This window comes from Symsagittifera roscoffensis, chromosome 1 (genome assembly GCF_963678635.1).
Source record: "Symsagittifera roscoffensis chromosome 1, txSymRosc1.1, whole genome shotgun sequence".
Taxonomy (NCBI): domain Eukaryota; kingdom Metazoa; phylum Xenacoelomorpha; order Acoela; family Convolutidae; genus Symsagittifera; species Symsagittifera roscoffensis.
The window spans coordinates 34,443,524-34,458,136 of record NC_087062.1 but is presented as its reverse complement, the minus strand read 5'-3'; the positions used below and the strand labels follow the sequence as shown (position 1 = coordinate 34,458,136).

At 34.5% G+C, this 14,613-nt stretch overlaps 1 protein-coding gene across 2 annotated transcripts; it reads left to right on the top strand.

Annotated features, from left to right (window-relative positions):
- The first annotated feature begins 3,276 nt into the window (after positions 1-3,276).
- Positions 3,277-14,030, top strand: LOC134856689 (neo-calmodulin-like). 2 transcript variants are annotated; one of them, XM_063872960.1, is made up of 4 exons: positions 3,277-3,504; positions 3,813-3,947; positions 9,233-9,292; positions 13,813-14,030. In XM_063872960.1, exons 1-4 carry the CDS (start codon positions 3,343-3,345, stop codon positions 13,948-13,950), a joined length of 495 nt encoding a protein of 164 aa, XP_063729030.1. In that variant the 5' UTR covers positions 3,277-3,342; the 3' UTR covers positions 13,951-14,030. The 2 variants fall into 2 exon arrangements, with proteins under 2 accessions (XP_063729030.1, XP_063729029.1); XM_063872959.1 differs by lacking the exons at positions 3,277-3,504; positions 3,813-3,947 and adding exons at positions 8,228-8,514; positions 8,832-8,966 and having other exon boundaries at positions 13,813-14,028.
- Positions 14,031-14,613: the final 583 nt, after the last annotated feature.

Sequence of the window (14,613 nt, the reverse complement as noted above, 5' to 3'; positions counted from 1 at the left end):
GATCATACAAAAAATTTATCAAATAATCGAATTTTATGATAATCACAATTTTGATAATCGATTTTTCCCCATGTATTTTTTTAAAACTAACCAAGACTAGGAGGTGAAAAACTGGTTATTGAGTTCTTTATCTGTGGTCTTTTAATGAATTTTTGTGAAAAGCTTACTGCCATTTCGAGCTCAACTATGGCATATACATTACTAACCACCAAGGACTTTCATCATGATGCAGGCTTGCAACAAACACCCTAAAAAAACCTTAGCTGTAGTTAAACTAAAAAAACCAAAGGCTAGGCAATATCACTGATTATTAGCCAAAATAAAAAAAATGTTTGTTTTTAATAATAGTGTAGTTAAGCATCACATATTTTGATGTTTCAAAACAGAGTATTTTTCTACACTTCTCTGTTGTGGCTGATTCGTATTTCTCCATTACACATTTACTTACGACGCGTTACCTTTTTGTCAAAGATGCACTACCTCTCGTTTAATGCAAAACAAATGAAACCTGTGTTTTTATTGTTTGTATCAGGATAAATTCAGATCTATTCAATCCGTTTTTTGAACAAAAAAAGATATAAAATACGGTTTTGAAATTTTTAAAAATGTTTTTAAATGTCTCGCTAACGCATTGTAAAACAGATTTCACGACTTTGTCGACAAAAAGAGTTGGTCCAAAAAGTGTTCACGTGCGCCAAAAAAAACTAGTACATTTAAACTCTAACTTGTTAAATTACGACTTACTGATTTTTATGTATTTGAGCAAACGATTTTGTTCAAATATATCCATTTTTAAAATTGTAAGTTTCGCCTTTTTCCATTAATTAGAAGTAATTTTTGGCTTTTTTTTCAGCAGGTTTTGATGAGCTTCAATGGTTTTCAAAAAAAAAATTTGAAAAGGTCTGAAATTTGTTTGACTAAACTTTTCGGCCTATTGGAACCAGTTCTAAACTAGTATTTCTAACCAATTATATTATTGATAAAACTATCCGTATAAAAAATTACTAACTAACCAACAATTATTTGTAAGGCTGAAACTACTTGTAGTTTCAGCACCAGAACAATTTGAATAAATCGTAGAAGACAGTTGTTCTCCTTTGGTCAAGTTCTCTGAACCTAAACCGCAAATATCAGTATACAATAGATCTATTGAGACTAGGAGATATAAGAGTAAGATTAGGATTGGTATTAGACTAAGAAGTTGCAATAAGTTAGCGTGACAAACAGACGGTGTACCTCATCTGAAAATACTCTATGAGGAAGCTACCTCTGGCTTAAGCTCAATATGAAATTTAGCAAGGTTATTGGAAAAATAACCAGTTTATTACCAGTGCAAAACACACGGTTTGGGGAAAAAATAACCTACTAAGCAAATCGTTCAAATATGCTTTTTTGTTGTAAAATCCTAGATGTATAAAAAATTAGGCATCAGTAGTAAGTCAAATCTTGTGATATTCATTGTTAAATTTCACAGTTTTAGCAAAATAATTGCGAGGAATCTCGTGAGGAATCTCGTGAGGAATCTCGTGTGGAATCTCATGTGGAATTCTTGCAAGGAATCTTGTGTGTCAGAACGACCACCCAGGTTGACGTCCATACCAGAAACATGCCTCTCATACAATTTCATATATGGAGTCTATGAAAATAATCAGTGTATGAAAAGCATTTTTTCATTGGAAATCTTTTTCTTCAAAAATTCTCGTATATTGCTTTAAAACTCAAATAAAGCATAATTGTGGCAGTTTTTGCTACATGACAGCACTTTTGGCAACAAAATTTTTTCTTGATCAAAATTTTTTTTTTCGTACAATTTTCATACAAAAAAAATTATTTATCCAATTTTTCAATAAAAAAAATTGAGGAAAAATTTATTTTTCGTTTTTTTAAGTGCAAACTCGCTCCTGTAGAAACTTTCTAGCTATATACAAATAGATACGTTTTAACTATGTGTGAAATGAATCACCACAAGCAGGTTATCTGCGTGATAACTGCCGCTTACATTCAGGAAACTTCATAAAAACCCTTAGATTGTGCGTTTTGGATAAACTACAAAATTTCAGAACAAAAGTCACTACATTTTTTTAATGTTTTTCAAATAGAAAAATGCTTGCAAGCAACTTCTTAGTATAAAAAAATGCTTATCATACAACTTCCTGCTATAAAATGTTTAAGTACGCTATTTTCATAGAACTTCCATTTAAAAGTATGGCAAAAAAATGAAGAAAAAAAATGCTTATTATAAAACTTCATTGCATGAGAAAAATGCTTTTTTTCTACTTTTTTCATACTATGTTTTTTCTCCTATGAAATAGTATAAAACTATATGATTCAGATTGTTTTCGTAGTATGAAAATGTATGATAAACCTTATTTGTCAACCCGGGCGAGTGTCCGAAAGTTTTTCTAGCCAATCACCCTCAAGCAACGACAAGCATGGAGCATCCGAATTTTCAATAGAGAGCCGGAGACGTAACTAATTCCCCACCGCTCCCTTCCTTTGCAAGGAAAGCCCGATAGTTAGGTTTAAATTCTCTTGCAAAAAGTTCACTTCGTGGAACTTAATGATTTGTACTTGGAATTTTTATTTATTGTTCCGATTTTTGAAGAAAATGAGGAAGAACATAAACGCATGGCTCTTTTTAATCAGACCAGTTTCCAAAAGAATATTCTCTCATTCACCTCAAGTTCATATTTTGTCAATATCTCATTTACCAAAAAATATTTGAAGCCGGTTAAAGGTAAGACATAACATGAAGGGTTTTGTCCTGATAAGAGCAGTCTTGCAATTTTAATTTTGGAAAAAGAGGAGAAGTTATCGTATATTGAAGCAAGAATATGCAGGTAAAAAGTACCTTTCAATCCAAGCAGTTCAAAAAAGCATAGCGCATCTCTTTAAACAATTACAGCCCCAATTTTTAAGGCTAGAAAAATTGTTTTGCCTACAAATTGACTAAAATTTTGAGCTGTTTTTCTTTTATCGTGTATTTCCATCTTCTGACGATTAAAATGTTCTGTTCGCTTTTTCGTCTCCGTGCTCCGTGCTGCTCCGTGTATGCTTTTAACGTTGTAGGTGTCAATTAAGCTTCTATCAATTTGCATTTCCATTCTTAAAAATGTTTTCATAGCACTTATTTACTCATGCATTTTTGATACTTAAGAACAATGGCTTATAAGTCAGCGTTCTAACGAAGCTAAAATAAACATTCGAGTGTGAAGTCAGCACAGCTGGTGTCTCATTCGAAAGTTTATTCAAACTTCGTTACAACGCTGACTTAAAAGCCATTGGCTTCGAGTAACAAAAATTGAGCAAATCTGCAAAAACATATCATAAAAAATCATAAGTATGACAACTAACAAAAAGTTTGACCCTCTGAACTTTGTTTGCGATGAGTTCTCGGTGGTGGAGATCAACGAGTTCTACGAGATATTCACGTCTGCGGATGATGATGAAAGTATGACTGTCGATGCAGATGAGCTGCAGAGGTGTCTCCGAATCGCAGATCCAGTGAGTTCAAACTTAACTGCTGTTTGCTATTAATCTCGTTCCGACGATTACTGATTCATTAGTAAAATATCGGGCTCCCAAGCAGACATCATAACTCGTCGGAAAGCACTTCACATTATCTAGCATTAAGCAAAAACTCTATAAAAGTTTTAGTACAGACTTTAGCAAAATTTTGCGCATTTAGTAAAAAAATCTATAGTAGATCTGATGATTACAAGACGGTCAATGGGAACAAAAGTGTTTTTTTGAGAGGTAGTTTCACAAGCTGATTAAGAGCTCTCTTAAATTGTGAATTTATCTTTGTGCAGAATATCAGTCGGAGGGAATTGGCTGAAATTATAGATGAGGTGGACACGGATGGATCAGGCGACATCAGTTTCGAGGAGTTCCTGGACATCATGAAAAAACGCAAGTACCAAAACTTCGAGGAGGAGGAACTCAGGGTAAGTCAGGACCGTCTAAATTCATAAGAGATAGGATCAAAGATAGTCAATTTATTTTCCAGCATCCCCTCCAAACACGATCTTCACGCCATTCCCAAACTAGATTGAAATACAGTTTTCCACAACCAATCAAGAACAGACGATCATAGCAAACCATCTTGAAATCAGATTGATTTCGTTGGCAGTCATAGTCTTTGCCAAACGAAAACTAACAACTTCAAATCGACGACTCCAACTTCCTGGAGCTTTCTTCTCCAAGAACAAAACACGAATTGATGCTCGCCAAATAAACAACGACCAACATCCATCCTTCATTACAGATAGAAGATCTAAGATTAAAAACTCTGTAAACCCCGGATGGGCGGAACCAGATATGAACTATATTTAATATTGATTATAAATCGGATATTTTATCTCTATAAAATATTTAATATTAACCAATCACGATCCATCTAACTAACAACCGACTTATTTGTAAGTGCTGAAATTACTTGTAATTTCAGCACCAGAGAAATTTGAATTTAACTTAGAAATTAGTTACCTCTCCAAGAGAACTTTAGCAATCGCAATAAGCCAGTATACTCTAGATCTAGTGAGCCTAGCAGAGACTAGTTAAACACCCTGAGACTAGAAGATATAAGAGTAAGATTAGGATCGGTATTAGTTTAAGAAGTTGCATCTATCCAGCCGAAAATAAGATAGCGTGACGAGCAGACGGTGTACCCTATCCGAAATTACTCTATGAGTTACACCTCAAACTTAACTCAAAAAGCATTTTGAAAAGTTTCTTTTTTCTTTTGAAGTGCTTTTGAGAGGTTATATAAGAGAGTTGAGTTCTCTTGGAGTTCTTTTTGAACTTGTTTGCTTCATGCAATCTCTATCTCATTTTGTATAAAAATCATTTTATTATGATTTGAATTCTTCGTTTAAATTTTTTATTTCAGTTTATGCGCTGCAGAAAACTTGTCAACTGGTATTTAAATTTGTTACAGAATTCTTAATTTTGTTTGCAGAAGATTTTAACAAATTGTTGCTGATCATACAAAAAATTTATCAAATAATCGAATTTTATGATAATCACAATTTTGATAATCGATTTTTCCCCATGTATTTTTTTAAAACTAACCAAGACTAGGAGGTGAAAAACTGGTAATTGAGTTCTTTATCTGTGGTCTTTTAATGAATTTTTGTGAAAAGCTTACTGCCATTTCGAGCTCAACTATGGCATATACATTACTAACCACCAAGGACTTTCATCATGATGCAGGCTTGCAACAAACACCCTAAAAAAACCTTAGCTGTAGTTAAACTAAAAAAACCAAAGGCTAGGCAATATCACTGATTATTAGCCAAAATAAAAAAAATGTTTGTTTTTAATAATAGTGTAGTTAAGCATCACATATTTTGATGTTTCAAAACAGAGTATTTTTCTACACTTCTCTGTTGTGGCTGATTCGTATTTCTCCATTACACATTTACTTACGACGCGTTACCTTTTTGTCAAAGATGCACTACCTCTCGTTTAATGCAAAACAAATGAAACCTGTGTTTTTATTGTTTGTATCAGGATAAGTTCAGATCTATTCAATCCGTTTTTTGAACAAAAAAAGATATAAAATACGGTTTTGAAATTTTTAAAAATGTTTTTAAATGTCTCGCTAACGCATTGTAAAACAGATTTCACGACTTTGTCGACAAAAAGAGTTGGTCCAAAAAGTGTTCACGTGCGCCAAAAAAAACTAGTACATTTAAACTCTAACTTGTTAAATTACGACTTACTGATTTTTATGTATTTGAGCAAACGATTTTGTTCAAATATATCCATTTTTAAAATTGTAAGTTTCGCCTTTTTCCATTAATTAGAAGTAGTTTTTGGCTTTTTTCCAGCAGGTTTTGATGAGCTTCAATGGTTTTCAAAAAAAAATTTGAAAAGGTCTGAAATTTGTTTGACTAAACTTTTCGGCCTATTGGAACCAGTTCTAAACTAGTATTTCTAACCAATTATATTATTGATAAAACTATCCGTATAAAAAATTACTAACTAACCAACAATTATTTGTAAGGCTGAAACTACTTGTAGTTTCAGCACCAGAACAATTTGAATAAATCGTAGAAGACAGTTGTTCTCCTTTGGACAAGTTCCCTGAACCTAACCCGCAAATATCAGTATACAATAGATCTATTGAGACTAGGAGATATAAGAGTAAGATTAGGATTGGTATTAGACTAAGAAGTTGCAATAAGTTAGCGTGACAAACAGACGGTGTACCTCATCTGAAAATACTCTATGAGGAAGCTACCTCTGGCTTAAGCTCAATATGAAATTTAGCAAGGTTATTGGAAAAATAACCAGTTTATTACCAGTGCAAAACACACGGTTTGGGGAAAAAATAACCTACTAAGCAAATCGTTCAAATATGCTTTTTTGTTGTAAAATCCTAGGTGTATAAAAAATTAGGCATCAGTAGTAAGTCAAATCTTGTGATATTCATTGTTAAATTTCACAGTTTTAGCAAAATAATTGCGAGGAATCTCGTGAGGAATCTCGTGAGGAATCTCGTGTGGAATCTCATGTGGAATTCTTGCAAGGAATCTTGTGTGTCAGAACGACCACCCAGGTTGACGTCCATACCAGAAACATGCCTCTCATACAATTTCATATATGGAGTCTATGAAAATAATCAGTGTATGAAAAGCATTTTTTCATTGGAAATCTTTTTCTTCAAAAATTCTCGTATATTGCTTTAAAACTCAAATAAAGCATAATTGTGGCAGTTTTTGCTACATGACAGCACTTTTGGCAACAAAATTTTTTCTTGATCAAAATTTTTTTTTTCGTACAATTTTCATACAAAAAAAATTATATATCCAATTTTTCAATAAAAAAAATTGAGGAAAAATTTATTTTTCGTTTTTTTAAGTGCAAACTCGCTCCTGTAGAAACTTTCTAGCTATATACAAATAGATACGTTTTAACTATGTGTGAAATGAATCACCACAAGCAGTTTATCTGCGTGATAACTGCCGCTTACATTCAGGAAACTTCATAAAAACCCTTAGATTGTGCGTTTTGGATAAACTACAAAATTTCAGAACAAAAGTCACTACATTTTTTTAATGTTTTTTAAATAGAAAAATGCTTGCAAACAACTTCTTAGTATAAAAAAATGCTTATCATACAACTACCTGCTATAAAAGGTTTAAGTACGCTATTTTCATAGAATTTCCATTTAAAAGTATGGCAAAAAAATGAAGAAAAAAATGCTTATTATAAAACTTCATTGCATGAGAAAAATGCTTTTTTTCTACTTTTTTCATACTATGTTTTTTCTCCTATGAAATAGTATAAAACTATATGATTCAGATTGTTTTCGTAGTATGAAAATGTATGATAAACCTTATTTGTCAACCCGGGCGAGTGTCCGAAAGTTTTTCTAGCCAATCACCCTCAAGCAACGACGAGCATGGAGCATCCGAATTTTCGATAGAGAGCCGGAGACGTAACTACTTCCCCACCGCTCCCTTCCTTTGCAAGGAAAGCCCGAGAGTTAAGTTTAAATTCTCTTGCAAAAAGTTCACTTCGTGGAACTTAATGATTTGTACTTGGAATTTTTATTTATTGTTCCGATTTTTGAAGAAAATGAGGAACATAAACGCATAGCTCTTTTTATTCAGACCAGTTTCCAAAAGAATATTCTCTCATTTGGGGGATCGATTCCCGGACACTTGAACTTTGATTTTATCAGCCTCAAATTCATACTTTGTCAATATTTCATTTACCAAAAAATATTTGAAGCCGGTTAAAGGTAAGACGTAACATGAAGGGTTTTGTCCTGATAAGAGCAGTCTTGCAATTTTAATTTTGGAAAAAGAGGAGAAGTTATCGTATATTGAAGCAAGAATATGCAGGTAAAAAGTATCTTTCAATCCAAGCAGTTCAAAAAAGCATAGCGCATCTCTTTAAACAATTACAGCCCCAATTTTTAAAGCTAGAAAAATTATTTTGCCTACAAATTGACTAAAATTTTGAGCTGTTTTCTTTTATCCTGTATTTCCATCTTCTGACAATTAAAATGCTCTGTTCGGTTTTTCGTCTCCGTGCTCCGTGCTGCTCCGTATGCTTTTAACGTTGTAGGTGTCAAAGCTTCTATCAATTTGCATTTCCATTCTTAAAAATGTTCTCATAGCACTTATTTACTCATGCATTTTTGATACTTAAGAACAATGGCTTATAAGTCAGCGTTCTAGCGAAGCTAAAATAAACATTCGAGTGTGAAGTCAGCACAGCTGGTGTCTCATTCGAAAGTTTATTTAAACTTCGTTACAACGTTGACTTAAAAGCCATTGACTTTAAGTAACAAAAATTGAGCAAATCTGCAAAAGCATATCATAAAAAATCATAAATATGACAACTAACAAAAAGTTTGACCCTCTGAACTTTGTTTGCGATGAGTTCTCGGTGGTGGAGATCAACGAGTTCTACGAGATATTCACGTCTGCGGATGATGATGAAAGTATGACTGTCGATGCAGATGAGCTGCAGAGGTGTCTCCGAATCGCAGATCCAGTGAGTTCAAACTTAACTGCTGTTTGCTGTTAATCTCGTTCCGACGATTACTGATTCATTTATAAAACACAGTAAAATCTCGGGTTCCCAAGCAGACATCATAACTCGTCGGAAAACACTTCACACTATCTAGCATTTAGCAAAAACTCTATAAAAGTTTTAGTACAGACTTTAGCAAAATTTTACGCATTTAGTAAAAAAATCTATAGTAGATCTGATGATTACAAGACGGTCAATGGGATCAAAAGTGTTTTTTGAGAGGTAGTTTCACAAGCTGATTAAGAGCTCTTTTGAATTGTGAATTTATCTTTGTGCAGAATATCAGTCGGAGGGAATTGGCTGAAATTATAGATGAGGTGGACACGGATGGATCAGGCGACATCAGTTTCGAGGAGTTCCTGGACATCATGAAGAAACGCAAGTACCAAAACTTCGAGGAGGAGGAACTCAGGGTAAGTCAGGACCGTCTAAATTCATTAGAGATAGGATCAAAGATAGTCAATTTATTTTTCGAGACCACCAGTAACTTGTAGTTGAATTTGATGTGCTATTAGGTATTTTGCGAAGCCATCTGACCTTTCCAAAAAAGCTCAAAAACGTCGATAATTTTCTAATCAGGGTTTGCCTATGTTTCTCGGTTTGATGAAGAAAATTACTCTATTTCAAAGGAAGCGTATGTGCACTTTGATTTCATTTGGAAAAATTTTTGTTGTTTCAGGTTGCCTTTCACAGCTTTGATAAAAACCGGAGCGAATTCATAGAAGCAGACGATGTCAAGGTAATACAAACTATTTTTGGATTTTACCCCTGTATTTTATCTTGCTTTTAACTGGTCAATTATAGGACCCTCTAAAATATGGTGATAGCAAGTTTAAAAGAATTGAATGTAGTCCTCATAAATGTCTTAACCAGGACAATCTTTGGCTTTGCACAGACATGGAAATTGTGATTTGGAAATAAGCATTAGCCACAACAATTACATAGGGGAACGGTGGTGAATTTGTTACGTCTCCGCCGTTAAATCGAAAGGTCAGATGTTCGAGTTCTATCATGATCCGTGCTCGTTGCTCAAGGGTGCCCAGCCCAGAAAGATAACCAAAAAAACTGCATGTATATAATAAACAGGTGTACAACAGCGGTTCTCCGCGATGAGCTGAACCTGCTCATATATTGGTCCTTTTCCTTGTGGATAGCTCGTCGTAACCGTAAACTATATTTTAGCCTAAAATTTTTGCACACATATTGAATTGAAATGCATTGGCAAACAGTTTACGTCATTTGCAACCCTTTTAACAATAAATTTGCTTTTCCAGACCGAAGATCGTGCGGCTGATGCCTTATTGCGCCCAAAAGCACGCAGCCAAGCCGAGATTTGTTTTGTTCGCGACTCTTGTATGGTTTCCAAAAAAGTAGAATTTTCAATGCAATATATGGCAACTTAAAATATCAATTTCAATGCCATTTGGCAACATAAAATATCGCATTTTTTTATCAAATTAATTTAGTTATAAGAAAAACTTCGCACCAGAAAGTTGCATTGAGGAAAAACCACTTGAGGTTTTGAAGCCCACGTACATACGAAAGCTCACAAAAATTTACTGTTAGCTTAATGTTTTCAACTTGGCAAGCTAGCACATATTTGGCGAGAATAGGAAAAAAAATCTTAAAAAAATTGAATTATAACTGAAAATTAAAAGACCATCCGAGGTTTTTAAAATTTAAACGATGCCCGGGAATAAATGGTCTTTTGAAAATTGGTCTCAATGAAAAAAATAGGAACAAAATTTAAACCAATCCTTGATTCAAGCGTCACATCTTTTTTGATCGATTTATGAGCCAAAACTTTTTCGACGTATCTATGCCATATTTAACTTAAGCTAGCCAAATTATCAATTTACAAGCCTCCTTAATTTCCCGCACTTGAGTTTCATAAAAACGATAATAACAGAAAAAAGCTGTCTAAAACGTTGACGTTAAAATCCAAAAACGTAGCAATCTTAAATCATGAAATTGAATATTTTGTCCCTATAATCGAGCACTTTTATAACAAAACAATCAGTTAAACTTGGATTATAATCCACTGATTATAGCGAAAACTCCGATTGATATTAACAAAAATTGAATGGCTTTTGGATAAATCAAAAGATAGTGTTTTAAAGTATTTTTTTTTTCAAAAATTTTTAAAACTTCTAAAAAACGAAATTTCCAGTATAAAAAGATGAATTTTCTGTCAAGTAAGACAACAAGAAACAAAACTGCTTGTATCAGGGCTAAGTCCTGAAATTTCCCTTGAACTGCTCTTTAATTGGTCGCTAAAATTGTTGACCTATGAAATGTTCACAAACTATGAACTTTAGGTTGAACCGCTTAGGGAATGATTAAAACCAATTAGTTTATTACCTCAACGTAGCTTGAAACTGATTTTGTAATGTGGGGTAATTTTCCAGGCGTAAAATGTTCGCTTTATATTTTCAGCATCCGTGCAGTTTTGGTTGACTCGTGTTAGCTTGGTATATTGGTATGCGCACCCGCAGGGGCCCCGCGAAGATACAGACATCGAAACCCCGAGAATAAATGGTCTTTTGAAAATTGTTCTGAATGAAAAAAAAACCCCGATTATACAAAAAAATCCTCACTTTTTCGAAAATCCGAACAATATTTGAATCAAGCCTTGATTCAAGCTTCACTTCATTTTGATCAATTTCTGAGCCAAAATCTTTTCTTCGTGCTTAAGCATTTTGAAAAATTGAAAGAAAAGCTAAGCAATATTTTGCGCAAATTAGCTAAATTATCAATCTATAAACCCCCTTAATGTTCCACACCGTAAATTCATTGATAACAAAATAATAACTAAAAAGAATTGTCTAAAATGTTTTCCTTATAATCCAAATTTGTTGCAACTTTGGACTATAAAATGGATTATATTCTCATTATAATCGAGGATTTCTGTACACATACAATCCAATATAGTCCATACAAATGGGTTATAATTCATTTTAAATCCATTATAACTGATTATAGTTTTTCCAAAGATATTTGCAAAGCTGTGATGAACTTCTGCTATATTCACGGCCTTCTCGGATTCTAAACCTAATCAGTTTTTCCATAAAATGCGCAAGTGCACATTTACATTTGGCCCATCTCCCTATCCGTCTACGTGTTCACCACCCCCACCCCTGCAGTGCCCATTCACCCCAACGCCCCCCTTTCTCAGCGTTTGCACTTCCCTCAGAACCCACCACCATCGCCCCTTACCAGTAAATATGGAAGGGTTGGGTAAAGGGAAGGGGGAGTATAGGTGAGGGGTTGTAATAGTAGGGGGTTTCATTTGCTGCAGGGTCGACAATAGACATAAAATGGAATTTGCAGAGCAAATGAAGCTCAGCAAAAAAAATGAAAAACTTCCAAATATATGGGAATTTTGTTTTATCTGAAGTATTGAGCCAAAAAAAACTGATAAATTTTGAATATACTGCACTGTGTTTGAGATTTCCAAAGAAAAGATTATAAGCCATTTTAATTGATTATAATCTATCAAAATTAATCTTTTTGATTTGACAAAAATCAAATTTATAACCTGTTTTAAATCAATGACAATAGATTTTTTCTGAATTTTATGGATACTGACAATTAAAACTCAATATAATCGACTATTATCCATAAAAAAAGCAGTAACAATAAATTAAAATGTTGAAGGGCTGTAAAACAATTTAATTCTTCACCCTGATACAAGCAGTGTATTTTGATTTTGATCACAAGGCGAGCGTCAATATCTTTCAGACTGTACAACCCGGGCCGAGGTCTGCAATTCATGTTGCGACCAAATTGGGTCGCTGAAAAGGTTTTTCTGCTACCGACATTCCATACTCCGGCAGGAGGCTTGAGTCGCACAAAGTCACAACGTGGGTCGCGCAATGTCGCAACAAGGTCGCGCAAAGTTGCAACATTGGTCGCGCAAAGTCGCAACATGGGTCGCGCAAAGTTACACCCTGGGTCGCAAAAAGTCCCAACATATGTCGCGCAAAGTCGCAACATGGGTCGGGCAAAGTCGGAACATGGGTCGCGCAAAGTTGCACCCTAGGTCGCGAAAAGTCTCAACATATGTCGCGCAAAGTCGCAACATGGGTCACTCAAAGTCGCAACATGGGTTGGATGCAAATTGCAAAATAGTCCAGTATAAGTGCATTTTAAATATGCAGTAATCTAGATCAATATGTTTGCTGATGATACACAAGACCACGAGAAGGCTACACGAGAAGGCTACACATGATCCCAAAGTAAAACATAAGCAAATTTTTGGGCGCAACAACAAAGTTATTACCACAAAAACTTATTCAAACTTACCACCTAGAAACCATTCAAGTCAAACATAAATCAGAAAATTTACAAGCTCATATCATAGTTACGTTATCGGTCGCGCCGCATCTTATTTCAAACCGAAATTGCCTTGACGCACCGAGAGTTTGAATCTAGCAAGTATGGACATGAGATGCGCAGTGGGACGCAATAGTCAAGATACCAAAATTTGGTCACGAAAAACTGGACATACCAAACTTTGGTCGCGAAACTCCGAACATGTGTCGCGAAAGTCTGGACGCTCAATTTCCAGACTTTCGCGACTTTATGTCCAGACTTTTGAGACCACGTTTGGTATTTCCAGACTTTCGAGACCCATTTTCGGTATGTCTTGACTATCGCGACCCACTGCGCGACTACACTCGAAATGATTTTTCCGGTCGAACAGCTTCTCGGTTGAGAAACATCTTGTTCCAAACACAGTCGAAATCTTTTTTCTCGGTTAAAATTGTTCTCGGCAATCGAACTCAATCGAATCGAAATGTGTATTTCTTTGGTCAAACGTGGTCAAAATGTTTTTTTTTTTGGTCGAGTAAAATCGCGCAAACTTTTTGGTTGCGCAAAATGGTAACATACCTTTTTTATGTTGCGCAAAGCTCCAACATATCTGATTTGGGTCGCGCAAAGTCGCGCAAATTACTTTGGTTGTACAAAGTCGCAATATACCCATTTTGCGTCGCAATGGTCGCAACATAAGTCTCCGACCTCGACCCAGGAAAATATTGGTCAAAAATTTTTAATTTGAAAACAAAAATTTCAAAGCACAAAGATTTCAGCTTTTTTTGAAAGTCAGATCTTAACATTGATTAGTTTTACACTATACCACTGATATTGAAAGAAAGAGCAGCGGAGCAAAGCGTGGGTTCAGTCCCATGGAGAAAAGGAACCAAAGTGTTTTTCATCTGGAATTAGTTCTTAAAACATTTATCCAACTCTTTTCAGAAGCTGCTTGCGTCTCTGGGTGAGAATATAAGTGAGGCAGACGCAATTGAGATGGTGCGTATAGCAGACACCGACGGGGACGGCAAAGTCAGCTTCGAAGACTATAAAGTTTTCATTGAGTCAATCACTGATTACTAGAAGACTGGCACTGTGTCAACTATCATAAAGCTCGGCTAGCATAAAAGTTCAAAGAAGCATAAAAAATTCTACTATTCGATAGTGATTTTCTTCTCAAGGATGACAAATGAAAATGATCTTTTAAAAAAATGTATTCATTTTGCTTAGAAAAGCAGGAAGGATACTGCGAGCATTGAATCAATTTATAATCATGCAAAAAACGCGAATCAAACAAGTAAAAACGCAATTGTTCTCAAATTTATGAAATTTATATGGAGGGAAACGGCAAAATATAGGTAAAGAAAAGACTCAGCTTGATGCTAAATTAAGTTGAAACTCTTTGTTTTGGCCGGCCTCACACTAAAATCTTGCAACTCCTAGTAATATTGTTCCAATTTTGTGTTATAAAAATTTTCATTTTCATTTTTTCATCCTTTGCAGGGTTGGGGTAAAAAAACTGAAAAGACCCTTATTATTTATTTCTGAGAATAAGGGCATCAATTTCATGCTAGTTTATATGATACATTTTGATGATTCCAATTTTTTTATGATGCTAGCCGAGTCTTATGCTGGTCGAGCAGTCGCCTAAAAAACTGTCCATGTTTTACTATATTTAAAACCAATTGCTGCAATTTTTGCATATTCAAAAGCTTTTGCATGTTCAATCAGAATAATAAAAAAACG